Raw genomic sequence first — 20,385 nt, forward strand, 5'->3', positions numbered from 1 at the left:
TAGAAAATGGACTCGAGTCCAGCTAAACCCGACCCGTCCTCGAGTACTCGAGTACCCGTGGAAGCCCTATTTCTATGTAATGATGCAAATTACTAAATGACAAAAATATATATGTAAATTTAAAAAATACAATAATACACAAAACATAACACCTCAGCACCCCGTAATACAAATAAATATGAGCGTATTAGTGAAAAAAGAAAATATTTCAAACTGGTGCTTGCAAAATATTGCGCATCCGCCGGTATACAACTACTGGAAACTCTCAACATCGTTGGGCTTATGCAATGACATAGCTCGTAGAGATGAAACACCAGTGAGCGGAGCTTATACGCACTCGCTGAGCTAGACAACCGTGTTGCCATGCAGGCGTCATAGGGCATTGTTTCGCGAACCTGCTTTCGAACAAAATCACATTACATTACGTAAAAGGGTATTATGACGTATTTTTAAAGTTTGTGGTGCTGTATTCTAAAGGTAGGCCATTTATATATATATTATATCCACCTTGGATATATTTCTTTACTGCACTACTGCACTAACAATATTACTTATCAATTCATCCTCGAGATTATCAGCTGCAGATAAGGTGAGCTACTGTACCAGTTTTTAATGATTAAGGTTTCATGTTCCAAACGGAGAGCAAACAAAACAATATACAGTATCAGGAGAGGTACCTGGGGTACACATCTGTAGTACCCGTGCCGACAACGACCCCTTCAGCGTGACTACTGTTATATGCAGTTGACCTAACTGAACTGGGAAACCTTTCGGCCTTGAAAGTTGAAACTCGAAGTCACTCGTATATGACTCTTGATAATTGCCTCTGAGTGCTACTGAAAGAGGATCCCTTAATCTATTACTAGAATATTAGCAAACACAGAAATATTCACCATGTTACAGTGAGCTTGCTCCTCTTCAGTAGAAAAGCCATGAGTACTGTTATGATGTGAAGACAATCGTGATCACCTCAAATGTCAGAACGACTGAGCTCCCAAACGAGCATTCAAGGTCTCGGCGTGAGTTCCGCCTTACGTCCACAGATGCTCGTAATACTACGCAAGCAACATAGTCCGACAAAGATATAGTGTCTATTTTATTTTTCAATCCTTCCATTTACGTATTACTATGTGTATTCTAATATAACGTATATTTTCAAAAGAAAGAGTAAAATAAAGCTCTTGTATGTAAGTAAGCGAATTTATATATTCATACACGAACAGTGATCCGGTTCTGGAGGTGTGTAAAGTATTAGCCAATCAAAAGGCGCTTAACATAAAATTCGGTCAACCAACGAAAATGATTTATTCATCAAAACATTGGCAATGTTAACCAATGATTGTTCATGTAACAAGTAAGTTTTGTCTCTGATAATGAATGACAGATTCAGAAGTCACATAATAGTGGAATAGCATCTCCAGCTTCTGTGTGTACACGTTTGTGACAGGTGTCGAATAGTTTCACAACCTGTGTAGGTTACTGTTATTAATTATCAGCTACGTTGTATCTGATTCATGAATGTTATGTTGTCGCTTGTGGACATAATCATTTTTGACAGCCTGAAGATCCGGGTTAGATGGATCAACACCTGCTTGTCAAGTTGTCGTAAGAGGCAAATAACGGGATCGGGTGGTCTGTTGGACCTAGGACGTATTATTTTCAGCAATAAAAGTCCCTGTGGGCTCGCTGACTTGGTTGACACGTGTCATCATATCCCAATTAAATAACTAAATCAATTGTGCAGATCGATGCTCATGCTGTTGATCACTCGATTGTCAGGTACAGATTTGAGTGAGGTGAGGTGAGGTGAAATTGGGTTTAACGTTGTGCTTGAGAATATTTCGCTCATATGACGACGTGCATGCGTGTGTATGTGTATGTGTATGTGTATGTGCGGCTGCTTGTACTAGCCCAGACTGAAGCTGGTTTTATAGTGCTAGCCCACTGAGATACCTTGCCACAGTGAAGCATGAATACCCCACTCAGACACATTATACTGACTCCGAGCCGACCAGTCCTTGTTGTACCCATTAATGCCGAGAGCCAGACAGGGACCAACAAGTGCCATATTTTAACGTCTTTTGGTATGACGCGGTCGGGGATCGAACCTGCGACCTTCTGCTCTCCAGGCGGACGCTCTAACCACTACACCACGGAGGCGGTTCAGATTTGAGTATTTAGACTTAGAACCATATAGCTGGAATATTGCTGTATGTGGTGTTAAACATTAAACAGACAAACATTTTTGATGGAGTCATTCAATTTCCATTATTCCATATTGCATTAAAACAAAGAAGGGACCGTTCATAATTTATGGCTAGGGGTGATGATGATTTAGGGGTGGGGTGTGTGGGTGTGTTCCATCAATTTTGTACACATGTACTAGGGAGGGTCATCAATTTTGTGCATAAAAATATGCTTAGAAATTATGGGTAGGGGAAGGGGTCATTCATTTTTTGTACATGACATGCAGGGGGGGTACTTATTTTGTACATAAATTTTAGGTGGGGTCATTCACATTGTACAAGCGTCTCCATAAAAATCATCATCACCCCCCTAGCCATAAATTATGAACGGTCCCTTAAGTCCTCAGTTTCATTTATCAAAATAATATCAATAGATAAGATGATAAAATTCATTTTACTCTGTTGAGTTCCTACCAAACTAGAATGTGAAAGTTATGTATGTTGTCACAGCCCAGCAAAATGAACCCGTGAAGATCCAGGGTAGAATAGGTCTTCAGCAACCCATGCTTGCCACAAAAGGCAACTATGCTTGTCGTGAGCGGCGACTAACGGGATCGGGTGGTCAGGCTCACTGACTTGGTTTTACACATTTCACCGGTTCCCAAATGGGCAGATCGATGCTCATGCTGTTGATCACTGGATTGTCTGGTCCAGACTCGATTATTTGCAGACCACCGTCATATAGCTGGAATATTGCTGAGTGCGGCGTAAAACTAAACTCACTCACTCACCCAGCAAAATGCATACATAAAGCTGCAAGTGTAAACATGTTGGGTGTTTTTGGTGGTGTTTGTTCTTGTAGCTCTACGTTGAGTCATAATACCTCTGTATCATTGCAGATATTTTGTATCGTAAATATGAAGCCACGTCGTTTGAAGCTAACATGTTGCCCGTGTGACCTGGTATTCGTAAAACTTGTACATCAAACTCTGGAGTGAAAGACGTGAGAAGGATCCCGTTGTTCGTAATTTTGGAGATGTTACCATTGTTTTTAAAAGATATGTGGGGTGAGGTGAGGGTCATGTCGATCAACCAGTCTGGCTGTTTGAAGTCTGCTAGTGACACCTGCTCGTATACGTTGTCTTTTAAGTGCAGGACATACAAGGTGTTTTCCTCGCCGAATGCCGATTTCGCCGGCAGATTTTCCAGGACGTCTACCACGCTGTCGAATTCCCACACCATCTGCAATCCCACGTTTTGCGTCCCGGGTTTGCTCGACAGCATGTGGGCTACTCTTTGCCTCAACGTGCTGACGATCACGCTGTGTCTTTGCGTAGGGACATAAGCCACGAGAAGCATTCCGTTTTTCACGACTTTCGTCAGGTAGTGATCTTTGTGAAAATGTGGGGAGAGTCGAATCCACGCGTGTCCCAGAGGTTGGAGATCGCTATGTTGGCGCATTTTCTAACGTGTGTTCCTTGTCCTTGAGACTCCGTCATTGTCATATGTGCAGCGTCGCGCTGAGATATCCTATACTTACGGGATCGTATTTAATGTCTAAAACTGATATTTTCAATTCCGTGATGTTGCCTCGGATTAATTTCTTGTACTGCCGCGACGAAAATCATTCGGTTCTGCCGTCCTTGTACTTTTCCGTTTTAACTGGCACGGCTCTCAGCAGGGTCGAAGGTCGTTCGCCATGAACGTTGTTGGTCGTGCTCAGCTGATCGAGATGAATGGACAGTTTGCGATACGGAACGAGATCGGGTAATTTCGTGCCGGTCACGGTGGTTTCTGGTGGTATGTCGTTCGATGTAAACCTGAGCGTTTAAGCCAACGGCCATCTGAGTCTCAAGTCGTTTTTTCCGTTGTTGGCTAACATGACCGTGCCGTTCGAGTCGTTCATTTTGAGTTCGGCTCCCACGGGTTTGAAGATTTCTTCGTTGAGCGAGCACACGCTGTAGTAGCCATCTGTTATTTGGTTGTGGGTGTTATTGACGAACAGCCTGTTGTTTCTGCCGTTGATGTTGGTCCATCGTGGGTAGTAGGTGATATCGCAGAGCACGACTTCAAGCTGACCGGACGTGTTATCGATCGCTTGCAGCAGTTGAACGGACTTGCCGCTCGTTATTCCCGGAAGCATCACGTACATATTGAAAAAGTAGATATGTATACTATATATAACCATTCAAATATGTAAAACCGGGAGTGTTTTATTCTAGATGTGATAAGATAAGAGCTACCGATCTCACGCAACCGAGTATTGTGGTCGATGCAAAGGATGGTTTACATTTCATAGTTCAGTTCATCGACGTGTTTTCGGGTTTTATGGGTTTTCGGTCACGAATGTGAAAACGGTACACGCTTGGTTTAACAACCCGATGCAGTTCTGGCAGAATCAATTCAATTTCGCCGTGTGGTGCTGGACCACCGGGTGCAGCGTGACGTTGAACGACACTCGTCATGATGCGCTGAGTCGGTCTGTATTCTCGTTTCACGTGTACAACCAGATCAGACGTATCCTGAAAGAAGTCAGCGCCCTGATTCCGAAGGACAAGGCGTGGAATGCCGTAAACAAAAAACAACATCAATGACCAGACAGCGGGAGTTCTTAATCCTGTTAATCCTATTTCAACTGGCACTAATCTCGTTGGCACTTTTACTGGATGCTGGGATGCTTACCCTGGGCTAGATCTTAACGAACCTAATTTGATGTGTGCTTGGATAATAATAGATGCGTTTACTCTGGGCCATGTCTTAATGACCCTAAATTGGTGTTAATGTTATTGTAATATAGATGATGACATGTTTACTTTATCAAAACAGTTTAATAAACTGTCTCTAGAGGCATAACTTTGTCTTACTGACAGCTTGAGTCCTTGATACCTTAGGCTAGGATTTTATCTTAAACATCTGTGAAATTGTGCAGTCATAACTTATACCTTTTTTAATAGTATGTCTGTGAGATGAGTTTTACTACTTTTGACTGGTGTCTTTCTCTAAGTTATTACTGATACGTGATGAAACTAATATTCTATATTAATATTTTCCTAATATCTGATTCTGAACCATAATATATCGCTTGTAGTGGTTATAATTAATAATGAATTTTCCCATGAATTATTATTCCATGATAACTCACTTAATAATTATGTTTTTAAACATAGGTTGGTTGTAAAGCAACGTATTAACAAAAATACAACCAAATTGTTTCATGTCAAATAAAGTCATTGTCGTTATCCATAATCTCTTCTCTTTGTGTTTGGATTAGTATGTTTGGAGTAGTCCATTAATTAACGAAGGTAACAGTGTAGTGAACCTCAGTGCAACCAACCATAACCTTTATTGTTTTAACGCCTCTGACTTTTGGGACGTCTAACTTTTGGGAGGTCACCATTTCCGCCCTTGAGTGTGAAGCCCATGTCTGGTGTTCCCCTTTGTGATGTTGACTGAATAATGATAAAGGCAGCGGAAAACCATATTCACACACCCACTCACTTAAAACAGCAGAGCTCCAGATAAGATTTAGCTCATGTGGGTACTGTACCCACTGTATTGTTTGGGAGTGGGTATTATGAATGTTGAGTGGGTATTTCATTTTCTGTTACCCACTGCTTTCAAATATGTGCGTATTTCAGTCATTTTACTCACCTAAGTATTATGTCATTGAGTAAGTTTACTAAGCAGGTATGTTCTGCCTTATGTCATACCTAATCAAAACCAACTTTAATATAATGGAAATGATTTCATAAAAGATCACTCATCCTATACTGAAGTACAACACTTGTCCTATACTAACAGTACAACTTGATAGCAATCAATGTCTTTTTCATTACGCAAGTGATTTTTATAAATATATTCTGTACGCATTTGTTTTAAACTTTTTGCATATCCACACATTTTAAATGCATAATTGGTACGCAACAATTATTTTTTCAATGCGTAATTGGAAATTTTCTATGTGTATTTTACCCGGATACGCAGCTTATCTGGGCCTCTGAAACAGTGATTGTTTTCATCAGACAGAAGACGACGAAGCAAGTCCAACGATGCCTGGAGAACAGAGCCTGAAGGCTGCAGTAGAGCCTGCTGTAGATACGGGAGAGCTCCATCTGAAGAAGACTGTATTCCTGGCATACACAGATGTGGCAGCGGTTGGCAGGTTGTGTATATATACACCTCATTTACATCTGGCCATTACTCATATTTCATTTTGTCAGATCGGTTAATGACCTACAGTATATTTATGTGTTATATGAGGTTTACAGATTTATAGTGTAACCAATAGCTTGTGAGGCCCAAATTAAGATAAACATGAATTTGTGAAGCCTAGTATTATTATTGGTTTATTTGAAAAAAATAAATGCTAATGCTTTTTATGGCTTTTGAAAATAAAATTTGTACTTGTGACCTTGCATAAATTTTCCCCAACCCCTATTATTTGTTCTATTTTTAAGCACTCTTTAGAAACAACTTTTCAATTCAATATTTTTGTACCAGATTCAGTTTTTCTGCTGTCTATTGTGCCTGGAGAGCCAAGTGTTGAGGTTCGATCCCCAGCTTTTTTCAAAGAAAGACTTTAAATGTGGTACTTGTTGTTACTGTGCCTGGATCTCAGTGTTAGGAGAATGCAACAAGGACTAGTTGACTTGTTCATTATACCACACAGACAACCATGCACACTCAAATCCATATTGAGCCCCAAGCATCAATACAATTTTCCAGATTGGAATGACAAATCCCTATTTATGTTACCATAAGTAAATAATTTAGGCCAGACCAATGTTATTTCTTGTTTTACAGATCCACCTGTCATATTTTTTCAAGAATAAGAAAAAAAATAAAAATTAATTTTCCCCGCTCATAAAATATAATCCTAATGTTTTTATAGGTCAAAAATGTAAACTTATAAGAAATTTTTTTAGATTGTTTTTGCCCCATATACACTTCATAAATTGCCAAAAGTAAAATACTTTGAGTATTTAGAAAGAATATTACTTTGACTGGAGAGTTTATTTTTATTTTTTTTCCTTCCTGCCTTTAGGTTTTCTGAGGACAAAAATCCGTAAAACAAGAAATAAAATTGGTCTGGCCTTAATTATAACAGTGCTTTGCAAAGGTGACTTGTATTTCAGATGGTTATGAATGAGTGAGTGAGTATGGTTTTATGCCACTTTTAGCAATATTCCAGCAATATCACAGCGAGGGACATCTTCACATATTGTACTTCACGATTGGCGTGACAAGCTAACATCTTAACCACTAGGCTACCCCACCACCCCAGATACTTATAAGAGCGCCAAGAAAGAGGAAAAGACTTTAATGCTTTGTTTTACATTATTTCTCTAATGCTCTAATGCAATACTGAAATACAATGTAACAATACCTCTGAAATTATGAAAAATAGGATACTCCGAAAAAAAGGAACTTTAGAAAAATCCCAGTTGTGAAAAATCTAAGAATTTATTTTTCCAAATTTTGTCTGTCAAGGACACTTTGAATCCCAGATGACCCCTGTGATGAATTTGCTGAGTAACAGATGTAAGAGAGGCGAATGTGCTAACTCAGCATTCCCCATTGGGCATGTTCTCACGTTCATTTCATGTCCATCCATGTTAATGACTGAAGGACCCAGCTGCCTTGTCTGACCCTGGAGAATAAACAGAAACAGGACTTAAAACTCAATTCTAAAATGATTGGGCAAGTCTAGATTGCCTCAGCTCGGTAACACTTGTTCCAGGCTCCTTTTGGATTTTTTGGTTGGGATCAGTGTCCGAAATAGCCATGGCCCGCAAGCCCATGGCTAGTAAAAATCCACTCGGGCCAGTAAATCTCCACAGTCACTGGCCCGACTGGCTTGGTGACTGTTGATGGAGAATAATTCCGTCCAATTATTGGATTAAATATTAAATTGTAGATTAAATGAAGACTAGTTTTTTTGACACAGAAAATGTAAGATTTGTTGCCATCCAAAATAGTCTGGTTCACAGAACCATTTTGATAGACAAGCAATTCAACAAGGTCTAAAGCTTACTCACTCACTCACTCACTCACTCACTCACTCACTCACTCACTCACTCACTCTCACTCACTCACCCACTTTTAAAATTGAAAGTCAAGAGGTCATCACATTTACCCTTAGATATTCAAAAACAGATAGTTAGGTCCCTAGATTTTGATGAACAAGCCCTTAAACCTCTTTAGTTTCTGACACAGTTAATGTGAAATGATTTAGTCCTTTTTCTAGTCGTGCCCTACTTGGAATCAATATGCGCAAAGAGTACTACAGCCTTGACGTTCCTGAGATAGCCAATTGTAGACCAGCATGCGTACGAGATGTGGCCCCTGAAGCTACTGAACAAGACTTCCAGTCAGTCCAAATCCTCAACTGTAAATATGAACAGGTAAAGGGTGAAGGTGACACTGACCTAATATTAGAACTATTTATAAAGTAATCATTTTTTAAAGATAATCATGATATCTCATATCGGGACTTTGTTACATTTATTTTGAATGGCAATTATTTTGTTAGTTAAAGCTGGGTTTATGAGTATTGTGTGAGTTGAATATGCAGCTTCATTTGAATACAGTTCTAAATTTTCCTAGTCATGTTCTGCAGAAACATGTTCAGTAATGCCTTAACAAGAGTTTCCAATTGATTCGAAGGTACCTTTTTGTAAGCCATAAGATTTGAGAAAATGTGTTTTATAGGATTTAATGATCTTTTGTACAGGATGCTGAGGAGGTAAACAATTATTGTTATTTTGTCACACTTTTACACAGTTTGTTTTATATGGAACTTGTCACAGTAACACCCTGTAGACACTAATTCAATGCCAAGTCACCAAGCATGATATGCCAGTTACGTTTAGTCAATTCTTCGAAAGCCACTCAATCAGTTTAGTTTCTTAAACTTCTTCAAAAGCCACTCACTCACTCACTCACTCTCAGTATGTTTAGTCAATTCTTCAAAAGCCACTCACTCACTCAGTTAAGTTTCTTAAATTCTTCAAATGCCCCTCACTCAGTTAAGTTTCTTAAAATTCTTCAAAAGCCACTCACTCCCTCAGTTAAGTTTCTTAAAATTCTTCAAAAGCCACTCACTCACTCGGTTAAGTTTCTTAAAATTCTTCAAAAGCCACTCACTCCCTCAGTTAAGTTTCTTAAAATTCGTCAAAAGACACTCACTCACTCAGTTAAGTTTCTTAAAATTCTTCAAAAGACACTCACTCAGTTAAGTTTCTTAAAATTCTTCAAACGACACTCACTCACTCACTCAACCTCTTGACCACTCAACCACCCATCCACTCATGGTATATATTAAGGTTAATCCTTTCAACATCGAAAATACAATTTCTTTTCAAATATTATTTTTCAGAAATGTATTTTAATTTATCGTCATGCTCATAATTGCTGACACAAATATACAAATTTAAACACAGATCTCGGAGACAAGAATATTGAAATTGGTTTGTGCTAATTTAACGGCCTTATACAGGTTCCTATATGAAACACATTCCACTATCAATCAAGTAATTCAGTTAAACTCATGAAAAATTACATTATTGTGTTTACTATGGCCTTAACCTCTGTATGTTTGAAAATATCAGGATATTTTTGGATAATAATGTTCATTTTCCCATCTAGTATTAATGTGGTTCAGTTGTTCCTTATTTAATGACACACCAACTGTTTGAAATCACCCACCCTCTTTACAACACCTTATGATGAAATTAATTCAGCAGGCTAAAGCTTTAAAAAAGATTAGTAAAACTTCATAATAAAGAAGTTGACATCAATAAAACTATCTTCCTTATCAGTAAGACTGTAACGTGAATCGCACTGACACTGGATTATATACTGCCACACCAGCTGCTAGCCTGGCCACATGTTTCCTGCTCCTGTACGTAATGCATTGCAGTGTGTTGTGAGTACATGAATAATGTAGATGTTTCCAGACTGGCACCAAGTGTAAAAATCTAATGGATTATGGCTGTTTAACTCCCATATTTCTCGTTTTAAAATTGTGGTTATCACATTCATAGTTAATTGTTTTGTTGCATTTTTTCTGAATATTGTAACCTAGAAACACATGCCAGACAATTCCACTGACTAAGGCTTATAGACTATTAGCAATGGTTGCTTGAAAATAGATAATGATAACATGTTATCAGTGTTGTAAACTCCCCAAAATTTCGGCCAGACAACTGGTCTGGTAACTCTCAAAAGTTACCAGACCGGCTGGAAAGTTGCCAGTCCAGAATTTTCTGGATTAAGAAAAACAGAAAGAAGGTTACGTTAATAAGAGGAGGGATCTGTTTAATGTCAGGTTATTGTCACAATAACACACGTTTTCAAATGTTTTTTAGTCAAGGCTTTGGTCATTATATACATTACAAAATTACACTGATTTAACATCCAGACCATCGGGCGTGCAACATTTTTAAACTGACCGTCCGGTCGCAAAACAGACCGTCCCGGACAGTCATGCAGGCGGGGGGTTTGCAACGCTGATGTTATGATGGAGGTGTTAGTTCCTGTGATCAGCATGATGAGTTGGATACTGTTTACCAGTCATGTCTTTGAATGGCATTTAAGAGTGATACACATTAGGAAGAGAGTTTTATGGATGTCAACTTCTTTAGTATGAGGAACACAATGACCCATCTCCCCCTCTCCCCAATTTTTAGCATATTTATCCCCTCCAACGTTTTTATGGGTATTAAATGGACTCCGTCCGTGCACATTTGTCTTTTCCGGAGCAGAACTCTAAAAACGTTCAATGTTTCTTCACCAAACTTGGCACATAGATTGGTCTGGTGGTGTACTGGTGCCTTTTGGTAGTTTTGGATTTCTGAATAAAATATTTTTGGCATTTCCATGGCAACAAGTTTGACTTAGACTGAAATTGGTGATAGTGCTCCTTTCTGGAGCAGAACTTTAAAAACCTTTCAATACTCTCCTTCCACTTTTCTATATACACACCTAAATATTTGACATAATCATAACTCGTAGACATAATCATGAAGAGTATTTTGCCATTGCGGGGGATATTGATGACTTTGTCTTCTTGTTTATTAATAGTTTTATGTACAAAATTGCTGGCCCCCTAGTACATGAGTACAAAATTAATGACCCCCCTAGCTTCCCAGAACTAAATGGGTGACCCCCCTATAAATGATCATCCTCCCCCATAACAATACATTATAATCAGTCCCTTATGTTTAGCCAGTGTTCATATCAATCCAGTTTAAACAAGTCCAAGTTTTTCTAAATTGTGTGATGAGTATTACTTGAAAGTTAATGGATGAGAAAGTAGTCAACAGGTTATTGATAAAACCTTCTATTATTCTTCTGAAATGGCCAAATTAAATGTAGTGAGTGAGTGATTTTAGTTTTATGCCACACTCAGCAATATTCCAGCTATATGGTGGCGGTCTATAAATAATCGAGCATTGGCGGATCCAGAGGGGGGTTCAGGGGGTACAAACTCCCCCCCCCCCTTTTGAAAATGACTTAAGACCACATTGAAGTTAATATGTTGCATTGCATTTTGTCATCATTTCACTGTTTTTGTGCAACAGTAAAATCACTAATTCGAACAATTTTGATTGGTACCTGGAAATTGTCATTAGCATTTTTTAAATATTTCTCCAGATTTTATTTGTGAATATTCTGCCAATTTCTGATATCTCCATTATCACAGGAGTCTATTACATGAGGAGACTTTTCAGACCCTCATTTCAGAATATACAGCTCATTGTGACAAATAAATCATATAAATTTACTGCAGGCCATTGGGACCATACAAGTATGAAACTACAAGCCCAACATGATATCTACCTGCCACTGTCCTGTGGGCTATCATTTTCTCAAACACTGACATCAGATGTACATGCATGAATCAGTGATTGAATATGTGATCTTGGGTTGTTATTACAGTTCAGGTTCCAAATAAAACTGTTTTAATAGTTGAGATTAGTTGAGCATGACAACACCTTGAGTCTAGCGTGTGAACTGATTCTGCAGTGATCATTTCCTGTCATAACCATTGCAGTGTTGAGTTTAATGGTTCACTTTGCCACCAGTAGTTATGAATTTTTCTCAGCTGACTTCTGCGGCATGCCTTGAAGAACTAGATTTGTTCACAGATACAGATGATATTTGTTTTGGGGGATTCTGGAGATGCTGTTTGATGCCGCTTTCAGTAGATGCTAATTAAAGCAGTAACTTTTCATAATTTTGTTATAAAACATCTCAGATAAGTCTGACCAATCTTGTTTTGCTGGTTTTCAGGGTAGAGGACAGATGAGGGTTGAGTGTTGCATGCTTGTCTTAAGATGACAATATTATAATAAATTGAGATTTCACTTTTCTAGAGATCATATTCAATCCAAACTAAGCACTCTGTCACAACCCTAACAAAATATATACCAGATATTTTTTCTGCCTGACTGAAAGATATAATATTATTCTATGACACATAAAACGATTGGTCTGACCTTGAGATTGCTAATATTTTCAGGTAGGTTTCGCAGTTAGATTCTTAGTGCAGTGACTGAGTTGTTTATTTGTCAGTATGATTCACAACAACAGAACACTACCTGTGGAACTCATTATTAAACAAATACACTTATTTTGTAGTACCGGGATTTTCCGGAAAGCCACCCACTCAATAATTCGCCCATGGGCGCTTATTTTAGGTGGGCGATTATATGGGGTTAAAACTTATTTTTTCATTACTGCTATTTAGAAATATAATTCACAGTAAACGTCGTTATTTATATGTCAGAGGTCATTGTAGATGAATATAAACGTGTAGGAAAATAAATTTAATAACACTTTTGCACAGGATATCGTGTCCGTTTTGACACACAGATTTTACACTAATGGTTAAAATAGCCTGATTTAAGTGAAAAATCTTCATTTACATTACATTATCTAACGTTATTGTTACGTCATTTATGTTCATGCATTTAGAGGCACACCGTTTCAAAGCGACATTAAAACTTACCGGTATGATGTTTTGATGACCTAGAAAGATGGTGGCTTTCAATAAGCACATTTTTGTGTTTGACATAATAGCCTGCTAACTTGTTCATGGTTATTGTCAGATTTGACATTATTCATGTTATAGAACTTGTTCAGTTATTAAATTTCCTTACAGTTAAACCTGGAAAACTCCATTATTTTGATATTTTGTTCAGTGTGATGCAACAATGTTGTCCAAGTAGAAACCTGGTCAGCTATATCACCCTATGTTATCCTTAGTTCTTTATAATTATAAGCATGATACGCTTTCTATGATCTTCAAGGTAACTTGGTTTAACTGTCTTGGTATGTGTATTTCAGAGTACAGTAATTGTACAGACTATCTTGAAGTCTTCCAGTCAATTTTTAGGTTGTTTCATGTCAATGATCCTTGGTCATCCAGGGCCACATTTGACAGTGCCAACTTTACATTAATATCTCATAGTGTTTTACCACATAACTGCCATAAATGGGAACAAATATTCAAAGATATTGATTTTGAATGGCCCTTGATCTTTAATCTATATACAATGTGTGAAGCCCATTTCTGGTGTCTCCCGCCGTGATAATGCTGGAATATTGCTAAAAGCGGCGTAAAACTCACTCACTCACTCACTCACTTTAATCTATATAGAAAAAATATAAAAGATGCTAAGCTTTTAGATTTTCAATTTAAATTCTTGCAGGGAATTGTTTATACCAAAAAAGAACTTTTAAAGATGAAACTGGTTGACAATTTAATATGTACTTTCTGTAATGAAGCAGATGAAAACATATGTCATATATATTGGGAATGTGAGGAAACAAAAACATTTGGGAATTAACTTCAAATTTGGATCAATCAAAACATACAGGAATTGCGGTTTACAAAATTTCACGTTTGGTTTGGTACTGTAAGTACTAACCCACAACATTGTCATACAATACTTTCTGCTACAAGACGCATCTATATTTGAACCCTGAAAAAAATAATTCCAAGCTTAGAAAACTTTATAAAGATTTTAAAAGACATATTCATGGTCGAAAAATTTATATCCAAAAGAAACAATGTTTTTGATAAATTCTCCCAATGGTTTCCTCTGTTCCCATTATTTGATCCAGAATGACCATTGTTAACCCCTGAAACTCAATGTGCAATATTTACATATATTTGATCTTTCAGCAATGTATATTCACATAAAGCTACACATGTACTCAAATTTGTATTGATGGGAACAATAAAAAAAAAAATTAATTTTTTTTAAAAACATTTTGACATTAATACAATCGTAACACCCATACTTTAACATAGTTATAATGATCTCAGTGCTGATATCAGTTGGTGGAAAGTAAGTGTCCCTACCTGTTCCTTTTAATGCTCAGAAATGACCTTGAATAATGGTTATCATTTATTAAGGAATATATATTCACTGGATTAATTGTCATGGTGGTAAAAGTTGTTGAATGACCCAGGGTTTAATCTCAACTTGTTCACCAACTAAGAAAACACATTAATTTTATGGTGTATTTATATCACCCTGAGTTTTACTTTAATAAATGTCACATGACTGTCACATGATGCTATATTTTCAGTTCTCTGTGGTAGTGGTCAACACTCACCTGCCTGGTGACAAGTGCCACTATGTTGCAAGAAAAATAATGAACCTCTGTATAGAAGGGTGAGTGAGATGTTAGTGATCAAATCTTTGTATAGAAGGGTGAGTGAGGCGTTAGTGATCAAATTTCTGTATAGAAGGGTGAGTGAGGCGTTAGTGATCAAATCTCTGTATAGAAGGGTGAGTGAGATTTTAGTGATCAAACCTCAGTATAGAAGGGTGAGTGAGATGTTAGTGATCAAATCTTTGTATAGAAGGGTGAGTGAGGCGTTAGTGATCAAATCTCTGTATAGAAGGGTGAGTGAGGCGTTAGTGATCAAATCTCTGTATAGAAGGGTGAGTGAGGCGTTAGTGATCAAATCTTTGTATAGAAGGGTGAGTGAGGCGTTAGTGATCAAATCTCTGTATAGAAGGGTGAGTGAGATGTTTGTGATCAAATCTCAGTATAGAAGGGCGAGTGAGACGTTTGTGATCAAATCTCTGTACCAAGGGATGACAGAGATCCTATTTGAGGATAGAAGGGTGTTGGAGATCTTATCAGCCAACTTCATGCCAGTTCCTTCTCTTCCAAAGCTTTTGCCCCTTATTACCTGGCATATTAGTCAAAGCACCAGTAAACCCAATTCACTCACTGTAGGCCAAATGCTTTTTGCTGGACAGTACACAGTGGGCCTTCATTGGAACTGTTACAAAGGTAAATAATCATGGTGTATATATTCTCCATAGTTTGTTTCAGTAATGTGGAGAAGATAATACTCCTGACCAGCCTCCATGTTGACATAGAACACAACCCAGACCATCCCATGCTGGAGAATACATTCAACACATCACCAGGTAAGTGCAGTCTCTGTGTTGTAGCCAAATCGTCTTGAATGACCGGTATGCTTGCACTGGATCATGCAGAGGGCTTCAGTTTCGGCAGTGACCTCCCATTGTTCTGCTGTGCTATTCAGCCTTGACATGTTTGACTTCCATAAGGAGTGTGTTAGGTCTGTGCTGTAAGTACAGCAGAAGAGAATCGCGAACAAGTATATACAAGTATAGGCTCTGTAGCTCACCTGTACAAGGAACTAGTGGTGGCCATGTTTAAAAACTGGTTAGAATTCTGTATGAATCATTTGTAAAAAATCTTATCATATGTTATCCTGCAGGTCATACTTGCTGTATAACAGATGTCATTAATCATACATTTTGAGATGACTGCCAAATAGCCATTTTCAATATGGCCAATGTGGTTGTAAGCCAAACAGCAATTCTGCGATCAAGTTTTATGGACACATTTGCTTGAATTATGCATACATAATTTCACCTGGATGGGCCATAGTTTCAGAGATGTCATAAAAGTAAAGTAAGGGACAAAACATGACAACGATTACTTGAGTTACAGTCAAGTGAAAAAACATCATTTTGTAACCAAGACATTTTCTGTTGTAGTGACGTCGCATCCCTCTCTTCCCTGTTGTACAAAGATCTGCGATCCATTCCTCTGTACCATGATACAGATGATACAGGTGACTGTCATTGCAATACATTCAACTCACAACACTTTCAAAGGACATCTCTTTTTTACAGAGCTTTGACCACCTCTAAATATTGATTCTGAAATATGTGACAATTCAGCTTTATTCAGAAAACGGACCAAAATCCTTTAATGTGAGAAGGAATGTTTGTTTAAAAGTCTTTGCTCTCATATAGGAAGGAAAATAATCGTGCTGTATAATTTAATGTACTGGTTAAACTGAGATATTGGAATTCATTCTGAACCTAAACGTGAGTGAAGTGTAAGTAAGGGTTTGAACAACTGTGCAATGCATAATTATACCCAACTCACTGCCTGTAATAATGAATCTTAATGAACATAAGACAGTGTTGGTTTTCAGATATGTATTGTTTTGCAACATACTCAACAATATTCCAGCTGTATTGTTATAATGTCATAACCATACAGTCCAATGACTGACATCATGAGCATCAAGCCACACTCATAAGAAACGAAGACAGTGAAAATTTAGACATAGTTAAGATTGTTATGTTTTGATTCAAGCATCCAGTGATTGATAATATAATCCACTATATATTGGCAGTGTGTAAATCATGTCATGACCATACATTCCAGTGATTGACGTCATGAGCATTAAGTCATGCTCATAGGTAACAGGTGAGGTGAGGTGAAATTGGATTTAACATCGTGCTTGAGAATATTTCGCTCATATGACGACATGCATGCGTGTGTATGTGTATGTGCGGTACTAACCCAGACTTAAGCTGGTTTTATAGTGCTAGCCCACTGAGATACCATGCAGCAGTGAAGCATGAATACCCCACTCAGACACATTATACTGACTCCGGGCCGACCAGTCCTTGTTGTACCCATTAATGCCGAGCGCCAGGCAGGGACCAACAAGTACCATATTTTAACATCTTTGGGTATGACGTGGTCGGGGATCGAACCCATAGGAAACAGGGGCAGTAGAGTAGCCTAGTGGTTAAAGTGTCTACTCGTCACGCCGAAGACCCGGGTTCGATTCCCTTACATGGGTACAATGTGTGAAACCCATTTCTGATGTCCCTTGCCTAGACATTGCTGGAATATTGCAAAAGGCTGCGTAAAACCATACTCACTCATAGTAAACGATAGCAGTGGAAATCACAACATATTTCTTATTGATATGTTTTAATCCCAGCTGCAGTGTTCCAAGTTTAAAGCCAACCTCTGAAACAGTACGGCTGCAGGAAGCTAGTCTGTAATTAACTAAGTCTGGACCAGCCAATCCAGTGATTGATATTATGAGCAGTGATCTCAAGCCATTTCAGATCGAGGGGATGGCCTGTAACTGTCTCATCATTCCTGGATACCGGGTCTCATCAGGGAAAGCCAACACTGAGGACGGAACTCACCAGGTACATCAACACCATCCTCTTGCATCAGGGCTCATTTATAGGTGGCGTCGTGTTAATGTTAACAGAAAGAGAAGGTTGTCATGTGTGTTACTTCTAGCACCTTCCTCTCACTGAAAGCATATCACCACTTTTCCCACCATATATATTTTGGCCTTGGGGAGTGAGTGTGTATGGTTTTACGCTGCTTTTAGCAATATTCCAGCAACATCATGACTAGGGACAGCAGAAATGGGCTACACACATTGTACCCATGTGGGGAATCGAACCTGGGCCTTCGGCGTGATGAGCTAACTCTTTAACCACTAGGCTACCCCACCACCCCATTTTGGCCTTGGATACAAGGATGTACTTGTTGAGAGTTTAAATCCTAGACCTCTCAGATATGTATTACTTTGACCTTTTCTTCCCGAAATAACAGTGTTGTAATAAGAACTGTTCTTGACCACTCGCCCATTTCTAAAGTTCAACGATATGTCTTTGTTTCCAGATGATCTGTCTGTTCCAACAAACACTAGAGGACCTCACGAACCTCCGCTTTGACAGACAGCTGAGTCTAAATATGGTGACTGATTAATCTGTATTATTTGTAAAACAAAGGATGAGAATAAATACCAGAGGGAGATGGCCTATCTATTCCAGGGTGGGAGATGGCCCTATCTATTCCAGGGAGGGAGATGGTCCTATCTATTCCAGGGAGGGAGAGGGCCCTATCTATTCCAGGGTGGGAGATGGTCCTATCTATTCCAGGGTGGGAGATGGCCCTATCTATTCCAGGGTGGGAGATGGTCCTATGGCCCTGGGAGATCCTATCTATTCCAGGGTGGGAGATGGTCCTATCTATTCCAGGGTGGGAGATGGTCCTATCTATTCCAGGGTGGGAGATGGCCCTATCTATTCCAGGGTGGGAGATGGCCCTATCTATTCCAGGGTGGGAGATGGCCCTATCTATTCCAGGGTGGGAGATGGTCCTATCTATTCCATCTATTCCAGGGGAGATGGCCCTATCTATTCCCTGGGAGATCTATTCAGGGAGGGAGGGTCCTATCTATTGGGAGATGGTCCTATCTATTCCAGGGTGGGAGATGGTCCTATCTATTCCAGGGTGGGAGATGGTCCTATCTATCTATTCCAGGGTGGGAGATGGTCCTATCTATTCCAGGGGGAGATGGTCCTATCTATCTATTCCAGGGTGGGAGATGGTCCTATCTATTCCAGGGTGGGGCCCTATCTATTCCAGGGTGGGAGATGGTCCTATCTATTCCAGGGTGGGAGATGGTCCTATCTATTCCAGGGAGGAGATGGCCCTATCTATTCCAGGGTGGGAGATGGCCCTATCTATTCCAGGGTGGGAGATGGTCCTATCTATTCCAGGGTGGGAGATGGCCCTATCTATTCCAGGGTGGGAGATGGCCCTATCTATTCCAGATGGTCCTATCTATTCCAGGGTGGGAGATGGCCCTATCTATTCCAGGGAGGGAGAGGGCCCTATCTATTCCAGGGTGGGAGAGGGCCCTATCTATTCCAGGGTGGGAGATGGTCCTATCTATTCCAGGGTGGGAGATGGCCCTATCTATTCCAGGGTGGGAGATGGCCCTATCTATTCCAGGGTGGGAGATGGTCCTATCTATTCCAGATGGTCCTATCTATTCCAGGGTGGGAGATGGCCCTATCTATTCCAGGGAGATGGAGATGGCCCTATCTATTCCAGGGTGGGGAGATGGTCCTATCTATTCCAGGGTGGGAGATGGCCCTATCTATTCCAGGGTGGAGATGGTCCTATCTATTCCAGGGAGGGTGGGAGATGGCCCTCCAGGGAGGGAGATCTATTCCAGGGTGGGAGATGGCCCTATCTATTCCAGGGAGGGAGATGGCCCCCAGGGAGGGAGATCTATTCCAGGGTGGGAGATGGCCCTATCTATTCCAGGGTGGGAGATGGCCCTATCTATTCCAGGGAGGGAGATGGTCCTATCTATTCCAGGATGGGAGATGGCCCTATCTATTCCAGGGTGGGAGATGGCCCTATCTATTCCAGGGTGGGAGATGGCCCTATGTATTCCAGGGTGGGTGATGGTCTTATCTATTTATGAAACATTTAAGTGAATTATGACAAATACATCTGTATGTGGTTGTTTCAGCATATTGGTTTAAACCTTTTGAAAGCTATATTTTTTCTGCTCCTGTAATCACAGAAGTTGTTAACCAGAATGGTTCAGCTTCAGATCATGTTAGTTGAAGTTTTATGAACTTGTCTGAAGAGTAATAAGGTTTTAAACTAGTTTTTCAAATATTTTAAGCCAGTGACTTAAATGTTCATATACAATTTCAGCTGTATCGAGATTCCCCTGACAACGAAGACGACATGGTTTCCCTGATGTATGTCTGAATGCTGTTGCATTATGGAGCAATTGATACTGATGATGATGATGAGCACTGGCTGAAACCAGTCTACAACTTGATTCAGTGGGTAGAATTAGTGTCTGCACAGCAAAGTGGCTGCATGTATTCATGGAGGGAAGAACAAGATGGACACAAAATTTGTAAAGTGGATGAGTACAGCAGGAGCTATTTCAAATGATCACAGACTTCGTCATGGAAGATTCAAACAGATGCGACAGTTATGAAGGGCAGATAAACGATATAAATATTTAACATTTATCCTGTAGGAATCATTT

At 39.4% G+C, this 20,385-nt stretch overlaps 2 protein-coding genes across 3 annotated transcripts in view; one reads left to right on the forward strand and one right to left on the reverse strand.

The window, feature by feature from the left end:
* The window catches only part of LOC124271867 (delta-1-pyrroline-5-carboxylate dehydrogenase, mitochondrial-like), a 32,225-nt gene extending 31,196 nt beyond the window's left edge, over positions 1 to 1,029 (reverse strand). Inside the window, 1 exon segment of the mRNA XM_046707021.1 lies at positions 894 to 1,029. Coding sequence (XP_046562977.1) covers positions 894 to 934 — 41 coding nt within the window. The 5' untranslated portion in view covers positions 935 to 1,029.
* Positions 1,030 to 1,362: 333 nt separating this feature from the next.
* On the forward strand, positions 1,363 to 20,368 carry LOC124271868. Of its 2 annotated transcripts, none has more exons than XM_046707022.1 (11): positions 1,363 to 1,471; positions 6,209 to 6,348; positions 8,434 to 8,590; positions 8,920 to 8,931; positions 14,790 to 14,875; positions 15,549 to 15,646; positions 16,247 to 16,323; positions 17,627 to 17,713; positions 18,201 to 18,275; positions 20,040 to 20,160; positions 20,193 to 20,368. In XM_046707022.1, the coding sequence occupies exons 2-10, from the start codon at positions 6,236 to 6,238 to the stop codon at positions 20,094 to 20,096; spliced, it is 762 nt and encodes a 253-aa protein (XP_046562978.1). In that variant the 5' UTR covers positions 1,363 to 1,471; positions 6,209 to 6,235; the 3' UTR covers positions 20,097 to 20,160; positions 20,193 to 20,368. The 2 variants fall into 2 exon arrangements, with proteins under 2 accessions (XP_046562978.1, XP_046562979.1); XM_046707023.1 differs by having other exon boundaries at positions 20,040 to 20,156; positions 20,189 to 20,368.
* Positions 20,369 to 20,385: the final 17 nt, after the last annotated feature.

Source organism: Haliotis rubra, unplaced genomic scaffold (genome assembly GCF_003918875.1).
Source record: "Haliotis rubra isolate DU_JTF1 unplaced genomic scaffold, ASM391887v1 Scf164, whole genome shotgun sequence".
In the NCBI taxonomy this organism is placed as follows: Eukaryota; Metazoa; Mollusca; class Gastropoda; order Lepetellida; family Haliotidae; genus Haliotis; species Haliotis rubra.

What these genes read in the sequence shown, in the direction of transcription:
- LOC124271868 (XM_046707022.1), top strand. Translation starts at nt 6,236, where the DNA reads ATGCCTGGAGAACAGAGCCTGAAGGCTGCAGTAGAGCCTGCTGTAGAT. An exon ending in GATGTGGCAGCGGTTGGCAG is followed by an intron (nt 6,349 to 8,433) that starts GTTGTGTATATA and finishes TCCTTTTTCTAG; the next exon opens with TCGTGCCCTACTTGGAATCA. An exon ending in GACAGCTGAGTCTAAATATG is followed by an intron (nt 18,276 to 20,039) that starts GTGACTGATTAA and finishes ATACAATTTCAG; the next exon opens with CTGTATCGAGATTCCCCTGA.